Source organism: Chaetodon auriga, chromosome 9 (assembly GCF_051107435.1).
Source record: "Chaetodon auriga isolate fChaAug3 chromosome 9, fChaAug3.hap1, whole genome shotgun sequence".
NCBI lineage: Eukaryota > Metazoa > Chordata > Actinopteri > Chaetodontiformes > Chaetodontidae > Chaetodon > Chaetodon auriga.
Genome location: NC_135082.1, coordinates 22,010,001 through 22,032,500, shown reverse-complemented (window position 1 = coordinate 22,032,500; position 22,500 = coordinate 22,010,001). Strand labels below are relative to the sequence as shown.

The 22,500-nt window shown below is 45.9% G+C and overlaps 1 protein-coding gene across 1 annotated transcript in view; it reads right to left on the bottom strand.

Annotated features, from left to right (window-relative positions):
- fgfrl1a (fibroblast growth factor receptor like 1a) overlaps positions 1-22,500 on the bottom strand; it is a 65,261-nt gene that overhangs the window by 24,529 nt on the left and 18,232 nt on the right. Inside the window, exon 3 of the mRNA XM_076738823.1 lies at positions 14,558-14,830. Within this exon, the coding sequence (XP_076594938.1) occupies positions 14,558-14,830 (273 nt within the window). The remainder of the gene's footprint in view (positions 1-14,557; positions 14,831-22,500) is intronic.

Here is a 22,500-nt window from a genome sequence, read left to right as displayed (position 1 = left end):
ACGGAGCGCCCCGGCCTCCTCCAACGCTGAACATGGACTGTGTCAGAGCGTAAAATATCAACAGAGCGATGAAATAACATACAGGCACGAGGCACAAGTGGTTCCACACACTCTCTCATAAACGTCACACAATGATGGGGTTTATGAGTTCTGAAAATATACAGCGAGAGATCAAGTTTTCGCTTTTCTGTGTGTGTGTTCATACACACGCACACGTGTGTCTGCAAATCAAAAGCGCCTGGTTAAGCTCATTCATTTTTTATAGTGTCTTCCTCTTTGTTTCTTTCTCCTTTTCCTCCTCCTCTTCCATATGCATGTGCAGCGCGCGTGCTTCATCACGTAGCTGTTTTACATCACCGTTCACACGTCGCCGATGGAGCAACAGCGTCTGCGTGGAGCGCGGGCTGAAACCCAAAAAACGGAGATGGACGCCACAACGGAAATGTGGCAAACATGCAGCCGAAGCCTTGACCCTCCGCTCAGCAGACTGACGTGATGGAGGCGATCCAGTCAAGGGCAGAAATGATTCAGTGGAATTAGTGAATTACTTCATGTCCGCCGCTCACGGGGGGGCTCTGAGATCACAGAAGTGGAAACATACAGTATGTGCAGGTTAGGCAGACGACATATAAAGTCGAAGGCAAACTCGCCGGACAGTCCGTGAAGAGCTGCAGATGGTCCTGTGTGACCCGAAGGGGATGATTGCTCTAAATTAACTACACAGACATGGTTTCAAAGGAAAATAATGAATGTTTTAAACCTGCTAACATAAAATGAGACAAGCAAGGAAGCCTGTTTTTCACAGTGCTGACACTGTGCAGGAGCGCACTCGCATCTTTTGCATGACTTCATTTCTCCTATGCACCTGTCTACCAGGTGTGCATTACACAATGTTCGCTAAAACAGTGCTAAACAATGCTATCACCATATCTGATTTAATCCTGTGGTCACTGTCTTCGGTAACTCTCCAGATCAAAAATACAAAAAATACTGACTCACACTCTAAAAATCTTGTTAAAATCAGGTAGGAAGCAACAGAAAAACACAGTTTCTGTTGCACAAACTACAACTGTCTTTCTATTTCTAAAATTTGCTTTTTTCTTTCAAAATATTGTATAATTCTACCTTTTAAAGCCTCTAAAATGAATTGTACGTGATGTACGCCATCTGTTGCAAAGGGCCTCTGCAGTGTAAACCAGGAGTTTCACAGGTCGGCGTGTGCCAGATGCACTGTCTGTTTAAGATGCACCAAGTCAGATATATTTAGTAGTTTGCTCCAACCTCAAACCATCCTGGCTTATAAAAACTGCTGTCACATCCCAAAAATAGACGATGTCCCCATCAGCAACGTGCAGCCTCTCTCCTGTGTGAAGGCGGGACAGGAGGCAGAAACATTTCAGTAATTCCTTCAGGACGACGGATGATAAAACAACAGAAATGAGCTGGTGGCCCCCATCTATCATTGTTAAAGTGGCCTCTAACTGAGTGATTTAGTAACAAAAGCAGCAGTTATGGAAATGTGTGTCTTTGTTCCTGAATGCAACTATGTGTGTATTTATGCATAAAGTATGTCTTTATCATTGAGTGTGTGCAGGTGAATGAGCACGTTGTCTGTTATGTGTATGCACTGTGTATTTGTTATTGCGTGCTTAAGTGTGCATTAGTGCATCCGCCTGAAAGGGAAGACGTGCCCTACTGTACGCACGTACACGTGAGCGTGTGTGCTCGTCCAGCTGCTGCCTGTGTAACTCTAGTAAACATCAAGGCGGCGCTTTGCTTTGCCGAATTAACAAAATCTCTCACATCCATCGCCACGCGCCGCCTTTGAAAGGCACACCGCCGGCCTCGGCTCAGGTCTTTGAACTCTCAATCACTCTCTCTCTCGCCCACCGTGCTCTTCCCGGTATCAAATTATACTCCAGTTAAATATCGACTCATTAGCACTTTAGTTTTCTCCCCATTTGACCTCTTTCTCATCTTACATTCCTGAATTGATTTTCAAGTCGGGATCCTGGGGGCGCGATCAGAACTACTAAAAGCCTGGTTTCCTGCAAACTGCACAAGCTCCCCCCTTAAATCTCACCTGCTTCAATATTCTCATATGTGAGACTTTTCTCCTCCTTGTTCCTGACTATTCATCAATCATTCCTGATGCTGATCATTTAATGGCTTCTGTAGTCCTTTTCCTGTCTTATCTGATGCATCATCTGCTAAATGAAGACAATTCAACACTTGTGTAAAAACCCCCAAAAAATATTTCATACAAAGTTCAGTAGAGTGAATAAGTTGTGCACAAGTAGCTAAAGTCGATCAAACAACTTGATCAAACAGACGCTAACATCCAATTTTCATTCACGTCTTTCTGTTGATGTGTTTTTTTGCTTATACGGTGAATGAATACATTTTGTTGCAGGGCTGATATATGCTGGTATGCTGAGCTTTAATCATGTTAGGAAATGAGACTGTGTGACAGCTGAAGGACAGTTTTATTTCTCCAGACGTGACTGCTTCATCCTGAGGCAGTTAACTCCACCCAACCGGTGTTCTCCGGAAAATAATCTACACATAATAAATTATAAGTGGCTTCTATGTGACCCAGGTCGCCCTACTGCTGCTCTGCTCAGCGCTGAGTGTTAAACTCCGCTGCGATCCCTGCGGGAATGTCGGAGAGGCCTTAAAACAAGTGGCACTTCAAAGCAACCACCGGACCTCTCAAGCGCGGGTATGTCATACGCACGTGCACACGCGCGCGCATGAGCATGATTGCTCTGCACACACTTATGACTGCACAGATCTGCGAGCGTGCACCTGTGTTCGCACGCCCTCCAGTAGGTGTTTAAGTGTGTGTGTGGAGAACATGCGGCCGTCCTGTTTCACTTCAAAGATGCTGGCACTCTGGGCTGAGCGAGGCCGCACGCTGACAGGCCGTCTTTGATGAGTAACTATTTACAACGACGTAAAACTAACCCGCTCATCATGATGTGCTGCTGGGCGACGTTTCAACATGACTCACGCTGATGCCTGCTTTGTTCAAAACTCATTTGCGTTACCCAGAGCTGCTTGCGGATTAGTAATAATGCAGCTTCTTATCCGAGCCCAGTGGGATGCTCTGTTGCTGCTTACTCACCTCCAGCAGTCAGTGTTCTGCTGCAGAACGTTTCAGCAGAGCAGATGCTTTCATATGTTTGTTCTTGTTGTCAAGGAGAGTGTGTGTACAAGTTTAGACTCTGAAACTGGGTGAAGCTAACTAACACAACATATTGGGCAGTTGTTTGTAGTATGTGCATGAGGTAAGAGGTGCACTTGTGTCATAAGGAAACATGCACAGCTGCCGTCAGCTGAAAATTTCTTCAACCAAAGTCATCTACAAGTCAAAGGACTTTCATGCCCTTTAGGCTTGGAAAATCCTTTCAAATCCCGATTGGACACATTAAGAAGCACGTTTTACAGTGACAACGATGCCATGTTTCTTGGTGTGTGGCAGTGGTATTGAAGCTAGCACACACTCAGGGATGCAGAAAACCAGTAATACAGTACAGGGACAGGAGGACAGGGGTCGGCGTGGGCTGACAAAGGCTCAACTCTGCGGCTTGTTCTCATCGTTTAACGACGTGTCTGACAGCGTGTACACATCCTCCGCTCGGCCTTCCTTTCTTCTTACTTCTGTTTTCACTTGTTGCGTTAGCTATGGTCTGCGGGCCAAGTGGAGTTTCAGCGGAGGACACGCTCGGCCCGTCACGACGGCTTAAATCTGACTGTCTGAGCTCGTTAGCCTTGAACGTAAGCGTGGACAATCGTGTAAAAGCTCAAAACCTCTGGAATTAAAAGGAATTGTGAGCACTCGCTAAAGAGGAAAAGAAAAAGAAATGCGTGCAGAATTAAGACCTTTAGGCACAAAGACACATCTTATAATCTAACCATGTTGAATACACACACAGAGCTGAAACAAAAGGAACGCAGAGAAGAGATTGTGGTCACGGCCACAGAGCGTGTGTGTTTTTGTGTGTATCAGTTTTCAGCATGCTGTCACACTGATCAAACTTCAGGCTGATAGCGGAGGCGCCGCACAACCATCGCAGTGTTTGTCTAAGAGCCATGAGGGAAAAGCTCGACACACACACACACACCTTACCCAGACAACACAGCGAAAACGTATCACGCGTGCATTTATGTGAAATATAATGCAGTGGAATGCGGCAGCGTTATGCAAGTAAGCACATGCAGGCAGACACACACACACACACACACACACACACACACACACACACACACACACACACACACACACACACACACACACACACACACACACACACACACACACACCTGATGGCTCCGAACACAACCGGCCTGTTGGAGCTCATTTCTTCTTTTACACTGTCTGTTTCAGATTACATGTAATTCAACGAGATATTTCAGTCAGCACTTTTTCTCCTGTAATCAGTGTTTTCTCGTCTGCCCCTTTTCACCTCAGCTATGTTGCATGTTTAAGAAGCGATAAAGCATTTTATCAAACTTCCTGGGGCTGAGATATGGCATGGAGGCAGAGAACCAGCTCAGCCTACCCGCCTTCTGCAACCACATGACAAGAAAACATCGAGCTAGACTTAACCAAACCAGATAAAACGCTGGCTTTGGGATACATAGCTGAAACTGTGATAAACCTTTCGATAAGTGGAAGTTTTTCCATGCCTGCTGCTTTTTTTCTGAGCGTGTTTTCCTGCTGCATCCCGCCTGCTTGTTGTCAGCGAGGTGAGGTTGGAGAAGCCAGATGTAACTGCTGGAATCTGAAGAGTCACAAAGGGAGGCTGAAGGGGGGAATCTCGGCGCATAATTCGCTCTTCACGTCGTCATTAAGACATCAAAGCGGCTGCAGAAGATACAGGGCTTTTCAGCGCTGACACAAATGCATTCTCGGGGAGAGGAGTAACGAATGAGAGAAGAACGGCAGAGAAAAGAAAGGAGAGGGGAGAGGAGGAGGAGGAGGAGGAGGAGGAGGGACGTTGCGTGTTGAAGAACCAGCCTTTGATGATGGCGCAAGAGCGAAGCAGCAAAAAGCAGACAAAAGTTTCTAAAACTTCAAAAGAAGCCTTTTTGTAGCGCAGGTCCGCTCTCTCTTTCTCCTTGATTCTTCCATTCTTCCCTCTCCCTCCTCTCTTCAAACATGTCTTTGCTAATTGCCAGACCCTGTTCTGCCCTTCGTAGGCTCTCCGCTCCTCGAGGCCTATTCAGCAGGGGGGTTGCTACAGCGGGAAGGCCTAATAACCCGCTCTGAGTGGGACAATGGAGCCTGCAGGGCCAGCTACAAAATCCCAGCCCTAATGAGAAAAGACTCCTTCAGCGAACAAGCAGGTCTGTCAATAGACTGGCCTATTATGGAGTTACAGGGTGGGGGGGGGGCGCAACAGGCTGGGGGGCATAGCACGTGTGTTTTTGGCATTCAAGTCATGGGCACGTTTGACTGCAATACAGACATAAAGTAATAAAGTGTGAAATGAAGAAAATCAGAATGAAATAGGAAGCAAGTGTGTGTGTGTATATGAACGTGTGCCTGCATGTGTGCGTGACTGTGTGTGTGTGTGTGTGAATGTGTGTGTGTGTGTGTGTGTGTGTGTGTGTGTCGCTACCTCCTGAGGGTAACAATAGTGAACAGGACAAATCCTCCAGACCGCATAATGGCCACTAAGCTGTCTATTCAGGAGTACACAGCTCCCCTGCTAACTGCTCTGATCAGACACGAAGCCCCGGCGCCCCCCCCCCACTCACCCTCCTTCCCTTCCTTGTGATATTTTCTGAATCTGGTTCTTCTTCTCCTCATCCGTCTCTTCCTTTCCCTCGTCTATCCATCTACTGATACGACATTATCGTCTTGTTTTAGCGTATAACATGAAATACCCTTCTTGGGATCTCCGTGGGCAAAATTTGGTACAGAAATATCTAAATACAAGGGTTCTTTAATCAAAAGTTTGCTTATGTTTCTATGTTTATGTATAAAAAGGCTATTGATAACCAATACATACTTATCAGAACTGAATTCAACCCCCCAAAATCAAAACTGAGCTAAATAATGGCTTCATATATCAATTTATCCTCCTCTTTCTTAATCCCAACTCCCTTTCTTCTTCTTCTTCTTCTTCTTCTTCTTCTTCTTCTTCTTCTCTTTCTTCCCCTCTCCACCTCCTCCTCCTCCCAGTCATTCATGCAGTGTGTGTGTGTGTGTGTGTGTGTGTGTGTGTGTGTGTGTGTGTGTGTGAGAATGTCGTCGTCGTTGTGTGGAGTTATGCAGCGAAGGATGCTGAAGCACCTCGTTTCCTTTCAGTTGTAGGTGGGCTGCAGCTTCGGGGTCTTGGGTTGGTGGTGGGTGGCTGTTGAGTGGGAGGGGGGTGGAGTGCAGGACACATCTCCGACAAGCACCACTCTGAGAGCAGTGAGTGTCTCCTTGAGAGGATTTGTTGATGCCTTTCACATGTCTGAACTCCCCCTGCCTGATCATTACCTCGCGTTTACTCACACAGTCGCTTCCTCACTTACTGATATCAATTAGTTGTTTATTAAAAATGCATGAATCTGAATTTTAGTAATTGATTTTGTCATTAATGAAGTGCTACTATCAAACTTGGGAGAGCAGAATTCAGTATCTTTGAATGTACTGACAGTCTAATACGACACCTGACTTTCAGTATGGATAGAAAAACACTTCATTGATACGTTTTCTAAAACTGGCCAAACTTTGACTTGAATCAGGAACAATGTGATGAGAAAGTTGTGCCAGACTGCAGTACAGACCTGTTTTTGATACTTGGTGTCACTTTTCAGTCTCCACCAAAGAAATAATGAGGTGCAATATCGAGTCCTATTGGTCACTCATCAGCATTTGTTAAAACTTGATGAAAACAGCAAAATTCAAAAGACTTCTTCAATATCACTTGAGGTGGTTTTCGCCTTTTGTGTTAATTTGCAAAAAAAAAAAAAAAAAAACAAAGATGAAGAAGAAGACTGAGAAGAAAAAGAGGAAGCTGTTTCTGCGGTCATCGTCTTCCCAGAACGCTCTTTGTCTTCATAATGTTCATCTCAGCATGAATCATGGCCAACGCTACCTGACATGAAAGAACAATTCTAACTTGCCCAAATTAAACAAATTCATCTCCATGTTTCTCTCAGGTGGCACGGCTTGTGTTGCTTTTGGTTTTCAACATTCTTCTTCTTCTCTTCGGTTAATTATAGCCATGCATGTCCAAACCAGGCAATGGAAACACGAATAATTTGCACTTTTTTTTTTCTTTTTCTTTTTTTTTGCCACATTTAAAAGTCGTGCTTAAATTTTGCCTGACATCAGACAGAAACTCGGCTGATGATTGCCATACTTTTAGGTGCAGGTTCAATCCTTCACTCAGCCACTCAGTTTCTGCACCTTCCCTCATCATCACCGGTAATTCTGCTCGTTTCTCCTCACCTCCCTCTGCCTCTGCCCTTCTCCCGTCTTTTGTTACTGTTGGACACTGAGGAGTTTGGTCTTAATTACATTAAACAAACTGAGGAACTGAGCTACTTTAAAGCAGCCCACATCCTCAAGTATTCAGTTTCACATAGTTTCACTCACATTTAGGGACAGAGTGTACTTCATGTCAGCAGTGGTGCACCAAATGACCTGTGTTAAATTCTGCTACATTTGTTACTTATATTGTGTACTCAAAGGATGCCCGCCAAGCCAAAACACACACAAAGAAGTAAAGCTACACCTCATATTCGCTATGAGGGAGTTTCTGTGAAAAGGCTCTGAGAGCAGCTGGCAGATGAAATTAAAGGCAAATTCCACCCTGAAACAGAATTTCCAAAGGATGGAAGAGACGGACCGAGGAGCAGTTAGCAGGAGAAAGGGGATATATGGAGGACAGCACGAAAAGGAAGAAGTGGATGATGTCGTTAAAGCCAAGAACTGATGCATGTAACTTGCTTCAGATGCTTCCACTCACACTTGAGTGAGACGTGCCGGAAGATTTGAGACCCAGGAAGCCGAAATGAAGAGATTTCAAGCTTCGCTGAGAGACAACAGCACTTAAAGTCTCCCAAATCACTGAAAACGTGTGCATCACTTGTGTTTTAGGGTGGATTTCCCGCTCAGAGTGACTCACCGCCCGGGTCTCGAGAAAAAGGCCCGCTGACTGACAGATGGCATCTAGAACGGAGAGCTGAAGTTAAAGCAAGCAGAGGGTATTTAAGACCCATTAGGGGTCTATGAGAACTTGACTTGGCACACAATCAGTGGATGCAAGCCATACTCACTTACTCACTCGCACACACGCACACAAAAATGCACACACAGTGGTGTAAATGGAGCATGAAGGCAAACAGAAGGGGGAAGAATGAGGGGCTGAAAGACGCCCGGGAGAAAAGACATCTTCCGCCTGCCGGTGGAGCGGGAGGGATACGACCGCAGGAGGGTCGTGAGAGAGAGGAGAAGATGTAAGAAGGAGAGAGGGCAGAGAGAGAGAAGGTGTAAGACATGAGATGGAGTTTCGGGAAGGAGGCAACGGGAGACAAATGAATGAACTTTCTCTGGATTGTTTCCACTGACGTCCTCGTTTTTTGATGTGGTGGTTTTACACCGCACTTTCCGCAGACCGATCCATCAATCAGAGCGCAGACAAAGTGTTTCCTTTCCTTTCTCTCTTGAGGAAGTCTCAGTTTCTATAGATACAGCAGAAACGCCTCTCTTGATCCCTATAGTGTTCTGGATTCAAGCGTGACACATCAACCTGTTAGGACACGGATTTCCACAGCTTTTTTTTTTTTTTATCGTCATTTCTGGTTCTCCAGACTTGTTGACGTCTTCGGGGTGAAGCCAGGAAAAAACAGAGGCTTTATTCTTTTCTTTCGCTGCGTCTCCCTCCTGTCCATCTTCTTTCCGTCTCTTCGCTGGAAGTGAAACGAGGCAGAACGAGAGGATGTGGGACAGACAGCCGTGAAATGGAGGCCAGGGCCCCTGAGGAGTGCGTGATTGTGTGGGTGTGTGTGAATGCATCTGTATTTTGTTCACATCTGCCTGTGATGTGCGTGTGCATGGAAAAATAACGTTACGTTTTCCTGTCCTGTCTTGTTGATTTGTATATGCACGCAGATACAGCACACAGATACAGCACATATATCTTTTTGTGCATCTGAGTGCGTTTGTCCCAACCGGACTCGACAAAAAAACAGCTTTTGAAACCCGACTCCATTCTTTCTCCTCCTGTCTGCAACTCCACAATCCCCCCCCATGCTCTCTCATACGAGCATAAACACACACACACACATTACACACACCAGCATGTTTACATCTCTGCTCTCCACAGTGCCACCCTGATTTCCGCAGGAACCGCTTTGTCTACCTCGCTGTAAGGGCGGCGTGTTGTTACAACAGGAGGACAGACGTGAACTGAACAGATTCGCAGCAGCGTGGAAACACCTTCTCAGCTCTGCTTTAACCAACTCTTAACAAGTCAACCATCAAGGTTTGTCAAACTCTGACCCGTGGTGCAGCAGTTATGCCGTCAAACGCTGCATTTTTGAGGCATCACTGAGATCTAGGTGCCTAAGATGCCTATCAGGTCCTGGCTGGGGCCTTTGTTGCTATCTCATGCTTCCTGTCTGTCTATGCCGGTGGTAGAACGGGCCAATGGTGCTGCAATGATTTACCTCAAAAACTAAGAATAAATGCACTTTATTGTCAAACTTGTAAAATCATCTTTTAGTATCTTTTCATCCAGGCAGCAAGAAAGGGAGAAACAGGCTGGATTCTAGGCTCGTAAAGGCAACCAAGAGGAGGGAGGCTAAACCACACATCGATTTCTGGGCTCCGTTTTAGAATAATATCTATTTCATGTTCTGTAAATCATCATTGAGCCCCCCCCCCCCAAAAAAAAAATCCCCTGTGAGGCCTCAAACCCTCAACTGAACACCAACCGAGCGGTTCCTGCAAACCAGCGAGCTGCAGCTTCACGGCATGCGTTTACTGAGAAAGTGCTGCATGCGTAACCTGAGCAGAAGAATCTGGTGGTAAAAAACACCAAATCCCTGACACACACGCACACACACACACACACACACACACACACACACACACACACACACACACACACATTCAGGAAAATACAGCATAAACTAGCACAGCTGCCCTGGTGTGCTTGAAAGTAGGTGGGTGAGGGTGTGTGTGTGTGTGTGTGTGTGTGTGTGTAAGAGAGAGACTCACACCAATTAGGCTGCAAACCTTGGCCACCTCTACATCCTCTCCAGACGAGGCACCAGATACCTCAATTAAAAACAACGTAATTTGAGAAGACAAAAACAGAGACGGTATCAGGACGGAGGAACTGAGGGACAGAGATGATGCTGCTCTGCAACCTGATCCCATGTGTTCGTTTCTGGCCGGAAGACAGCTGCAGACTCACACATACGGTACGTTTAAATGGAGAGAGAGCAAACCTGGATGAAGAGCACGCTGTGACGTAAAAGCAAACCGAAGCGACTATTTGAAATCATGTGGTCTGGACGGAGCATCACGCTGAATAACGGGGCTGTGTGACGTCCGGCTGTCAGTCTGGATTGAGGGAAAACAGCTTTTAGTTGATCTCAGCAGCGTTAGTCCACTAATCCTGAAAGCTTCATTTGAGAGATGTAAAACTGAATCATTTTCCCGCAACAATCCTCTTTCAAGTCTTGTTTTGAGTTTACTGTCACATTTCATCTCACGCTTTCACTGCAAAATTCATTGCATATCTGCCGCTTGATGAGCATAAAGCACATGCGAGCTCACTGATTTGAACACTCTAAGTTCGGTATCTTTCTCGGCCTCTTTCCTCTTTGTTCTCCAATTATGACCAGATGTCAGCTGCTGTGGTCGAGCTGTTAAATCACCACAAATCATCACACCAGTTACTTATGAATGGACTTGCATGCACACACTGACAGGCAAACACACACTCTCAGAAAAAAAGTGTGTCGATGAATAGAAAAAACTCAGCCACACAACTCAAACTTCCTTCCTTCCTTCCTTCCTTCCTTCTTTCCTTCCTTCCTTCTTAGGCACGGCTTCCCAGCTCCGCTCCAGACACGCTCCCATTGTCATCACATCTGGTTTGAACTATAAATTTTCTATCATTCGCTCTTCTGGGAGGAGGGAAACAATCTCAGAGTTTCATACAAAGACAGACAGCGGAGAAGAAGAAGAGCGGTGAAGAGACAGAGCGGGAGGAAGAAATGAGAGCTCGCCTGGCATTCGGTTTTCGAAGGACTCTGAGGTTTGTTGAGGAGAGAAAACATCTTTCTCAGTTTCACTTTACTGGTGGTCCCATAAATCTGAGCACACCGACGCACTCGTACGTACACGCATCAGATAAACAAGCATGTATACACACACACAGACTGTTTACTCACGCAAACGTTTGCCAACCTACACACAATGAAGGAACAAACACTCGGAGGAATCTTCTAATTTCCCCCGCCAACAAAAGCCTTCACAGAACGCCTCTCCATCACTTCCAGCCACTGGGCAGCGGTACAGTGGATGTTTTACTGCAATCAAATGCTATTACGCCCGGAAAAAAAGAGGAAACTGTGAAAATATTGATACAAATTAAAACGCGGTCGGAGAAAAATGAGCCAGCTGACCGAGGGAGGAGGAATGAGATTGAGTGCTAATAGGAAAAAGGTGTTAAACGATACTTTGGGTTAGAAACTGAGAGGGAAAGACAATAAGACACAGGTGTGGGCTCATTACTGTGAAGCGGAGCGGTCGCTGAATAATTACCGCAGGACCACACAGGAGAGGAGGAGATGAAAGCAGAGAGGAGGAGGAGAGGAGGAGGAGGAGGAGGAGGAGGAGGAGAGGAGTAAACCAGGAAAACTATCAGCAGAAAACTACAGTGTAAAAAACGAATGACCATCGAGTCGCACGCCGATGAACGCAGGTCTCAGACTGAGACAGCTGAGCTCAGCATCCATCTATTCCCTCCATGTTTTAACTCATTGCCTATGCAGATTGTTCCAGCTATGAAAACACCTCCTTCCACGCTAACTGCCTCTCTGAGGAGATGCTGTGGCATGACTCCTGGCTTGATTACAGGGAGGTGGGGGGGGGTCATCTCTGAAGGTTACCCTGGTGGAGCTGGAGTATCTATAGCTGTCATTTGTGTAAGTGCTGTGATGGAGCCTCTCATGCGTGTGCAGCGGGGGGAGTTCCTGGCGACAATTTTCCTAATCCCAGTTTGGAAGCGGCAGTCGACAATCTCACGTCAGTGTCGAGCTGTTTTGGGGGTTTTGATTGTGTCAGACATCCAGCAGGCTGAGTCCTGGTGTCGCTGAACGGTAGACTTTAAGGGAAAAGCCTGAAAAAACTGAGTATAAGGACAAAAAGTACTAAAAAGTCAAATTACACATCGAAAACTGGGCAAACTTCACACACTAAGAGGGACTCTGTGTGCTCGAGGTGGTCTTAGAGGTGAAACTGTTTTGTCAACTGAACCCATATTGTTGGAGACGCATAAAAACAGCCTACAGTTACATCTAATAAACACTTTGAGGTTTATATTTAAATCTATGTGGTGACATTACTGTTGGTGGTCTTTAGTCAAAGAAGCAGCCACATGTTTCCATTCAAAGTCTCGATCCTCAGTGTCCAATGAGGCTTCAACTTAAATGACAAACTCCTGCTTTGGCAACGGGGGTTCGCCCAGTCCATTGTTTCTAAAGTGTGTGTGTGTGTGTGTGTGTGTGTGTGTGTGTGTGTGTGTGTGTGTGTGCGCGTGCACATGTGAAAGTGAATAAAAGGGACAGTGAATGCGAGCGAGCGAGCCAACGAGGGAGAGGGAGAGAGAGAGAGAGAGAGAGAGGGAGGCAGCAGCTGTCTGCCTGGATGACCTCAGCGGCAGCTGCTGCCCCCCCCTCCCCCGACCCCCACCCCGCTGCCCTCTGTATGCCAGCTTGCCTTTGAAGTTCAGGTCAGGACCGATACAGCTTTGGATCACATACCGATAATCATTACTGGAGATAAAAGGATGTTATTTCCTGGAAATATGCCAATTTATTGTACCAGCTCGGACAGAAAATGTCTTCCTGCAACAACAACTGGAACGTATAGCTGCATCGAAAAGAAGAAAACCAATGCAGACGCTTTATACGTCACAAATCACTTACCAAAACCAAGAATCTTAAGAGTTTTATGAGATAAGTAAGAAGAAAATCCAAGAAAATGCACAACTTTATCGGTAAGCCACGAGGTCTGACTGTTCACTCGGGCACAAAGTCGAATTCGATTGATCGATCGATTCTCTGTCAATCATCATCTCCAGTCAGTAAAATACAAAATATATCGGCGGCTCGTATCTGTTTGGGGGCATTTTACTCGAGCCCGTCTTTGAAGTGCTGACGCTGGGCAGAGAGAGATGCTTTGGTCAGATTCTCTGGATCGCTGGAACCTGACACACACACACACACACACACACACACACACACACACACACACACACACACACAGAATGGCATGTGGAGGAACACATGGAATGATGCACACACATAGAGGGGCGTGGAGACTCGGCAGCACACAGACACACACTGACACACTGTCTCCCCTCCAGGTATGTTGTTTACACGGACAGGAATTGAGGGAAGCAGATATTTCAGTCCCAGTACAGAAAGAGACACACCTGTATTTGGGTTCACGGGGTCACGACGGCTCACAGAACGCACAACTGAGACACAAACATGAAGATTTACGCACCCAGACCCTGTGACAACCGACTCCACTTTCTGGAGAGTCGGGATGTAAAAAAAAAAAAAAAAAAAAAAAAAAAGGCACAACAATGAGTCTTTTATAGAGACATCAAAATTGAGACAGACATTCCATATTACACTGACGCAGTGTCCTACACACACACATAACCGGGGGGAAAAACAAAAGCATCTTCTTTAACAAACTCTCATTCATAATCATAGAGGAACACACGAGCACAACAATTGCGGTCTCACACACACACACACAGCAGGAAAACTGAGACAAAAGCAGTGCTTCATCGTCTGAGGAGCTCCGCAGGCTTGATTACCGTCTAAAGGCCCCACCAGGCTCCCCTGCCTAATTACATGCCAGAGACACAGTCAATGGAAGCGAGCGAGCGAGCACGAAGGACAACAAAGAAAGCCAGAAAAAGAAAAATAAAGAGTGAAAAATCATGTGTAATGAAGGAGAGAAGATGTAGACTAAATGCACGGTTCAATGAATGGGAAGAAGGCAAGAGAGGCTTAGAGAAATAAAAGAGCTGAATGTGGTGTTTTACTCACTGAAGGCTGGTTTTTATCAGTCTGTCATCATGAAAAACACACAGCTCCTTCAATTTAAGACTGCACTTTTCCTCAAAGTCTTCCTCCAGAGAAAGATTTATGTCTAACTGATTGGTAGATTCACGTCAAAAAAAGGTAATATTTAATATATGCATGTTTGTAGCACCGGTGCACTTTTTTCATGCTTGGTCTGTGTAATCCAGGTTTGTTTGGTGTCACGGCAGCGTAGTTCTAACAAACCACTTACCGATAACGATGAGTGTGTAGTTGATGTTCACGCTGCCGAACCCGTTGGTGGCCTTGCAGATGTAAGTCCCCGCGTCTTCAGTCTCCACCTCTTTAATACGCAGCGCGTGCTGTAGCACCCTGAACCGCGTCCAGCCGCTGTGGATGTTGCGGCCGTCCTTGGTCCACATGATGAGCGGCGGGGGGTCGCCCTCCACGGGGCAGGGCAGCTTCATGGTGCGACCCAGGCGGATGCTCTGCCGGTGGGCCACCCGCTCTGCCACCCTGGGTGGACCTGAAGGAAAAGCAGAGTGGATACTGAGGTTATGAAACACTGTTAAACACTGAGATATTTTCAGATAAATGTTATTTGTTCACTTCTCCTCCTCTCTCTTCCCTGTAAACAGCCGGGTGACTTGATGCATGCAAACCTGTAAACACACCTGCCTGCAGAAAATGTGTGATACTTGTTTCCAGCAGCAGTAAAATCCAGTTGTTTGAACTGGGCAGAAGTGGAAACCACTGAGTAGCAGTTACTAGTGTCCACACGGTTCATATCTTTGCCTTAATAGGTCATTCTGAGCCACTTTGGCAGAGATACAGTATCCTCCTACTAAGGACTATGATCCATTGAGGCATCAAAAACTTCATTCACATCCGATTCCACATACCAGCCTGTATTCAGGTTTAGATTATACAAGACTGCAACTAATGATTATTTTCATTATTGAAGCAGCAAATTCTCAGCTTGGAGAACCTGCAACCACTGAAAAATGAATCAGTTATCAAAACAGTTGACCACTGTCTGCTCATTTCAGCCCCATTTTCTGTGCAGACTGTGCGGTTTCACAGAGTCTGACTGGCTGCCTCCTCACAGTAACAGGTGTGTTGAGGGATGGAGGCATTTAGAGGAGAAGCAGGTGAGTCAACAGGTTAGCATGACCTCTTGTAACGCCTGATCTCATTTTCACAACTATTCTCAGAGCCAGAGACGCCTCCAAATATGGCATTTAACACAGGAATTATCCCTTAACCTTCAAGAAGTTCATAATGGCTTAGCTAATTTTAACACGGACGACAATGGACTCTCCCGGGAAGCAAACACAAAGCCGAGCTAATATGAAGCGAGATGTCGTGTCCAGACATAAAATCAGGCGTGACCTTGACCGCTCGGTAGCCGCTCTGCTGTGAAACTGCACACTAGGAAAACAGAGGGGGTCGAGGAGCAGGCTTACTGACTTGGAAAGGGGAGGAAATTAGAGAGTGATGGCGAGAAGTGGGGCTGATGGAGAGGACAAACAGGGGTGAGGAGGAGGAGACAGAGAGGAAGGAAGGAAGGAAGGAAGGAAGGTAGGAAGAGAAGAAGGAAGGAAATGAAGGGAATGAGGGAGGATGGAATTTAAGGGAGTAAGTGTGAGAGGAGAAAGGCGATGAAATATGGCCGAATAGGAGAGCAGCACAAAGAAAGACAAACAGGAAGAAGAGCGATGGAAGCAGGAGGAGTGTGGGAGTCAGAAAGGTTCAGCACAGTCTGTACATCTCCGTTTGGCTTCTCGTTACTCCTTCTGGGTTAAAACAATACCCTCCAAATTTAGTGCTGTAAACGCATAATAGGCCACCACGCGGCAAACAAAGTGTCCTAACGGACTACAAAAGCCAATTGTATGGAGGAGCATCAGAAAACAACCCCCTCAGGTCACGTCCTGAAAGATTTGAAGGAAGGACAAACGGTGGTTTGAGCTGAACAATGTGCCTGATTGAGGCTTATCTAGAAGAATGCATATGGTCTGATGGAGATAAGAAACGCATGGAGACACACCTCAAATATAAACATCTGAGGTGTTTCATATGGAGACCTTTAATCTGCCCTTGCAGACTTGCCCTGTTTTGTTAAAGTTATCCTTTAACTTGCTGTTTTAAAGTAGAAGTTGAGGACTTCTTCTCCCATAAAAACCCCTGTATGAGCAACAGGAACCATCACGGATTCGCAGCGCTCCTGCAGGGTCTCACACTTCCAAAGAAAGCCCCGTCCCGTCATTGGCCAGCCGTCGCCAGCTGTCAGCTGTCACCTAAACAAAACAAGATGCAGCTGCAGACGCAGGAGATGAACGAGGTGACGGAGAGCGGTGTACATAAAGCTGATTATAAAAACGCAGAACGGCTACAGTCTTCTTGTATTTGCCGTCACGACGGGCTGCTGTTTTAACAGGAGAGCGGGAGGCGGACACAATGATGGATGGGTGGAGGTGAAATGTGTGAAAAAGACATTAGTCACGCAGAGGTATTCACGGGAGCCTCTCCTCCCCTCCCTCCATCCTCCTCGCTCCTGCACGGGGGAGTGCGTTCATCCAGCTGTATGGCTTTCTCATCAGGGGCCCAACTGCTCACTCGGCCTCCTTTTTCCTCCTCTCCACCCTTCTTTCTTTCTCTTTTCTCATTTCCTTTTTATACACAGTTTATCTCCTTCTATACTCCACTTTCTCCTCTTTCTTACTCCTGTTTCCTTCCTTTCTCCATATAAACTGCGTCCCTTTAATGTTCCTGTTTTTTCTTTCTCTCTATTTATTTCTTCCTTTCTCCAGCAGATTGAAATCTCATTCCCCTCAGCTCTCTCCATCTTGCCCTTAACCCCTCGCCTCCCTTTACTGCATCCTCCTGTCCTCTCCTTTTGCCTGTCATCACTCTTTTCCCCTCTCTATTCTGCTCCCTGCTCTCTCTTTTCTCTTTCATCACGCTCATTCACACCATCCTGTTCGTATCTCTCCCTTCTTGATTTACTGCTCTCCTGCCTTTTTCAGATACACACACACACACACACACACACACACACACACACACACACACACACACACAAACACACACAGCTTCCCCAGTTTCTTTCCCAGAGGATCGCAGGAGCAGGACCTCTACCTGAACCTCCAAACTTTCAACAGTTAACCTCTCCCACATCTCTCTCCGATGAACGGAACACACACCAGCAGCAGCCTCCTCCTCCTCCTCCTCCTCCTCCTCCTCCTCCTCCTCCTCCTCCTCCTCCACAACCCATGACCAAAGTGAAGTCTTTTTAAATCTGTCTCTAGGGGTGAAACTTAAGTGAGTAAAAAATCTATTCTTCTCTTTCAGAGACACAGGGTCAGTGTGTGTGTGTGTGTGTGTGTGTGTGTGTGTGTGTGTGTGTGTGTGTGTGTGTTTCTGCACATGTGTGAGTCATTTTGTGCTGCTGAAAATGGCTACTATTATTGCATATAGTCAAGTAATGTCAATTACAGTCCATGTGTCTTTGCTTGTGCATCTTTGTCTGTTAATATACTGTTTAGGAAACCTGTGTCTTTGTGTTTGTGTGTCTGCATGTGTGTATGTTGGGTCTGTTTAGTCCATTTAGGGCTTACGGGGCTCCCTTGCCTGCAACCGGCTCCCCACAACAATCTAAAGCACCTTGAAGATTGTTTGTCTGGCTCCACACACACACACACACACACACATACACAAACACAAACACACACACACCCTGCCTCCCTTTAGCCCTATACACAGGGAGTGTGTGTGTAGGTTATATGGTACGTGCGTGTCTGGTATTCTGCCTAATGACAGGAAAAACACAGCCCAAGGCAAACGCAGCCCACGTCGGACACACACGGCTCCCACAGAGGCAGAACCTTCCAGCTCAGAGCTGCACATCCTCTGCATGCATGGTGGCTGAGGGAGGGAGCCCGAAGGCCAAATAAAGCAGAGCAGAAATCAGCTCATACAGTCTGTTCTTTGACCGGTTACTCCCCAAACAACTGTAAATATACTGCTCGGGTTCTACTGATGGAACAGTTTGACAGTTTGGGAAATACATCTGGCAGTTCAATATGATGCTGGAGCCAGAAGCTAGCCTGACCAGATCCAAAGGTGACAAAACCGGCCAGTCAGGACCTCTAAAAACTCACTAAGATCATTTGTTTATCTGTACAGTCTGAACAGGAAGCATAATGTTGCCGTGGGGTCAGTTAGTTAGCGGTGGGCTACAGTTTGAGTCATATTTGAGTGTTTTTGACAGCACTGAAAGTATGCTGAATTAGCAATTAGCAGCTCTTTTGCAATGTACCAACTGATGTACGGACAGCTAACACATGATGACTCTCAGGCAGGTAAAGCACAGGTATGTTTTCTGTGATTTCTAAGTGGATTTATGGACGTACTTGGCAAGTGTGTGTCACACAGTATGATGTATATGTGGGAAGATTTAAATTCACCTTCTCCCCCTCTGAAAATCTCTGGTCTAGCGTATTCCAGCTCAGTCTTGCCTAGTCCACAGTGGAGTATTAACGCTTGGCTTAAGTCTAGTCAAGTCTACGCTACGTCTAGCATAGTTTAATAATGTCCAGTCCACTCCAGCCTTAACAAATCCAGTTTAGTGCCGACCAGCCTGGCTCAGCTCAGTCTGGTCTAATGTACTCATGAGCAGCGGATTAGCGTTCGCAGACTTGTTGGGCCGTGTCTCATCCAGGTTAGTCCGCAGACATCCATTCTGACGCTATTCGTCACACTCTGGTGCAGACAGACTGTTTTTCTTGCTTTGGCCGACAAATACTGACAGCACACCTTTGCATCTTCACACGCAAACATGGGCAGATGTAACACAGCGGAGTTTAGCTTGTTTTCTTTGGTTCTCCGCTCCACATATTTCTTTGAAATTCAAAGATCGCTGCCAGCTAACGTCTGAACTCAGTAATGTTTGTTCAAATCAGATCCACTCATGCCTTCACAGACATTTACATGAAGGATTTTTTTCTTAGAAATAAAAAAAAAACAAAAAACAACGGCATACCTGGCTGGGAAAGCAGGATTTGTAATATATTTTACATTTGAAGAAGAGCTATAAACTCCAAGAGCACAACTGAGGATTCTGGAAAGCGATCGAAAAATAGTTTCCGCATCCAAATACTTTGTCATTTGTCTCAGTGCTGAAAAATTACCTGGTAATTTAGTGATTCTTCGTGTTGCATATTTTGGCAGCGCCTGACAGCCGGGACTGCCCTTCATGTTTTGGTTTTGGATGGAGCGCTGGGTTTTTAATGCCCTTAACGTTCCACTGGTCTTAGAGTCAGATGGGTCCGCAGAGTCCAACACAACGTTGTTGTTGGCAGGGAAGTGAGACTGGAGCGAGAGGGGAGAGCCGAGGAATGCTTTTGATGGAGAGCACTTAACAGCGGGACACAGCGCTGATGCACTGCGCGAGCAAGAGGTGTGTGTGTGTGTGCATGTGTGTGGGTATGCATGCTGAATTATGATGTGTGTTACACTGAGAGACAACCAGCTCATAATTATTAATGCATCAGCGATGAAAGTAACACTCACCTCTTTCTTTTTCTCTTGTAATTGTAAGTTAGCTCAGAGTTTGTTAAATACTCACGTTGCAGTGTGCGTCAATGAGGATTTGCGTGCGCGCTACTCAAATTACCCCGTTACCCGTAAGTCTGCTATTTACACAGCGCTTTCTGTGAAACCATGTGACACCCTGCTGTTATGTTTTTGTAGCCGAATTCTCAAAAAGCTTGAATCCTGTTCAATCATCCATCAATAGTCTCCGAATTGATTGTCATCAGTGGGATTGCTTGTCAGCGCCACATTAGCTGAGCTAACGCCTTCGTCAGGCTGCTGCACACCGACAGATTTAACCCAGCAGAAAGACGCCTGAGATCTGACTGTCTTTCCTTCTCCGCCTGTAGTTCGCTCTCACACAGTCAGGCCTCAGGCTACCGGCAGACTGATGGGTACACATTAAGTTGTCGACTTCAGGTGCGCGCACACACACACACACACACACACACACACACACACAGATACAAAGACACTCTCTCGACCTCGTCACTTCCACCCCAACAATAGGTCAACTGCTGTTTGTTGCTCTGCCCTGACAGTTAACACTAGGCCTGAGGCTGGGGAGGATAGACCGACATCATTCAAGGGCTAAACCAGACACGCACTTACACACATAAAACCTAAGGCTTACACTTGTCTCACACACACACACACACACACACACACACACACACACACACAGAAGAAAAACACACAGCGGCCAGAAAAAGTTTGAGGAATCTGCTGAGTGGTTGGTGCTGCAACCTGATCCCCTGAGCGACTCACACCATCGGCTCTCTGAGAGCACACACACACACACACACACACACACACACACACACACACACACACACACACACACACACGCACACACACACACACATGTAAAGGCGTAATATCTTCTGTCACCATTTTTTTGGTTTGTCTTAGTCCAATATTTTCCAGCCTGAAATGAGTCTCAGACATTTCCTAGATTTGTGATTTATTATCTTGCTCTCACGTTGCCTTTCCTTTCACTCCATCCTCACATCTTTCGCAGAAGCCTTCCTAATAGCTGGTTATATTGTTCCACCTCTCTTCTCCTCCGGCTGCTGCACCTGTCTGTCTTTCACTTGAGGACAAACGCTCAACAATCGGGATTAAGAATGAGAACAACTCCTGTTCTTTAGAGGAAACCGACCAAACAAGTTAGTTAGCTGTGTGGAGGAGAAGATTTAAGCTCATTTCGAAATAACACTTCACACACTCCCAACATGTCCCAAAATGTAAAAATGATATTAAATTACCATATAGTTACGCTCTTCCTTTCAAAAACAAAGATGAGTGTTTAAATTTCATGGTAATGTCCTGAAACCAGCGGGCTGAGGTGCAGAATCCACCACAGACCGCTTCTGTTGGAAAGTGCAATAAATCTGCTCAGTTTCAAACCTTGAGCTAAAAAAGGTACGAATCACTTTTAATGACACACTCCACCCGAATGAATGCAGCAGAGAAGATTTATGAAAACGATTAATTCGGCTAACTGAAGGAAAAGGAAAAGGCAATTATGGGAACAATCCTCTCCTTTGAAATCTCGCCTTGTGTTTACGCAACTGTGGGAAAAATTCGCTATTAAAACGTCAAACAAGACTTGCTGCTACTCTTTGCAGAATTTATTGCAACCTAAAGGCAGTTGTGGCTGACACCTCCATACATTATCATAAAAACTGTTACTGTGAAACTTTGTGCCATTATAAAAGAATGAGTTTTCATTTGTTGCTGAACTAAAATGCCCTTTTTTTTGTTCTCTGCAGTGCAAACTGCGTACATTTACGCAGAACATGCGACCATGCAGCCACTTACGGAGAGCAGCGCCCTAACCAGGCTCCATGCATCTTTAGAAAGCTAATCTCCCCAACACACTTTCCTCTGTTTGTTTCCAGAGAGGCAGAGGGTAAACACATGGCCTGCTTCTTTGCAGACCACAAACTTGGGCTTCAATACAAACATTTTGAGTTTTAAACATCAAATTTTAGAAAAAAAAAACAAAAACTGTAGAGGGAACCTGTGAAAGCGGCACTCCAACGTCCCAAAACAAACACTGCGGTAGCTTCATCTCGTAAAGGGGAGACGGAGGATACTCAAACATGGGAATGAGGCTTTTGAGGAAACCGTGACAGAGAACATAAAGTTCTGCAAACCGCCAAGAACCTGAGGGCGGTGTGAACCTAGAACATTCTTTTAAAGCTTATAAAGGGCTTTACGGAAACCACATCATGCACAGTATGCCCTTGTGTGAGTGTGTGCAATAACAACCTGGGTCTATTATATAAATGCAGATTAAGGGAAGTGAGGAAAGTACAGTAAGGGAAGAAAAAGAAGGAAAATCATGTGTGAAAGACGCAGAAAAGACACACACGTCTGCAGAGAGGTAAGTGATGGAGTCAGGGAGGGATGAAGACACAGGACTTAATCCACGCAAACAGCTACCGGCTCACATTGGAGCATTTACAGGTAAAGTGCAGACTGGACACGAAGCTGACATTTTAATGACTACCTTGGATAAAAACCGTAACAGAACATACTTGGCTTTCTAAACCCCTTTATTACGTTAACATCCTGCGAGACAAAAAGATAAAA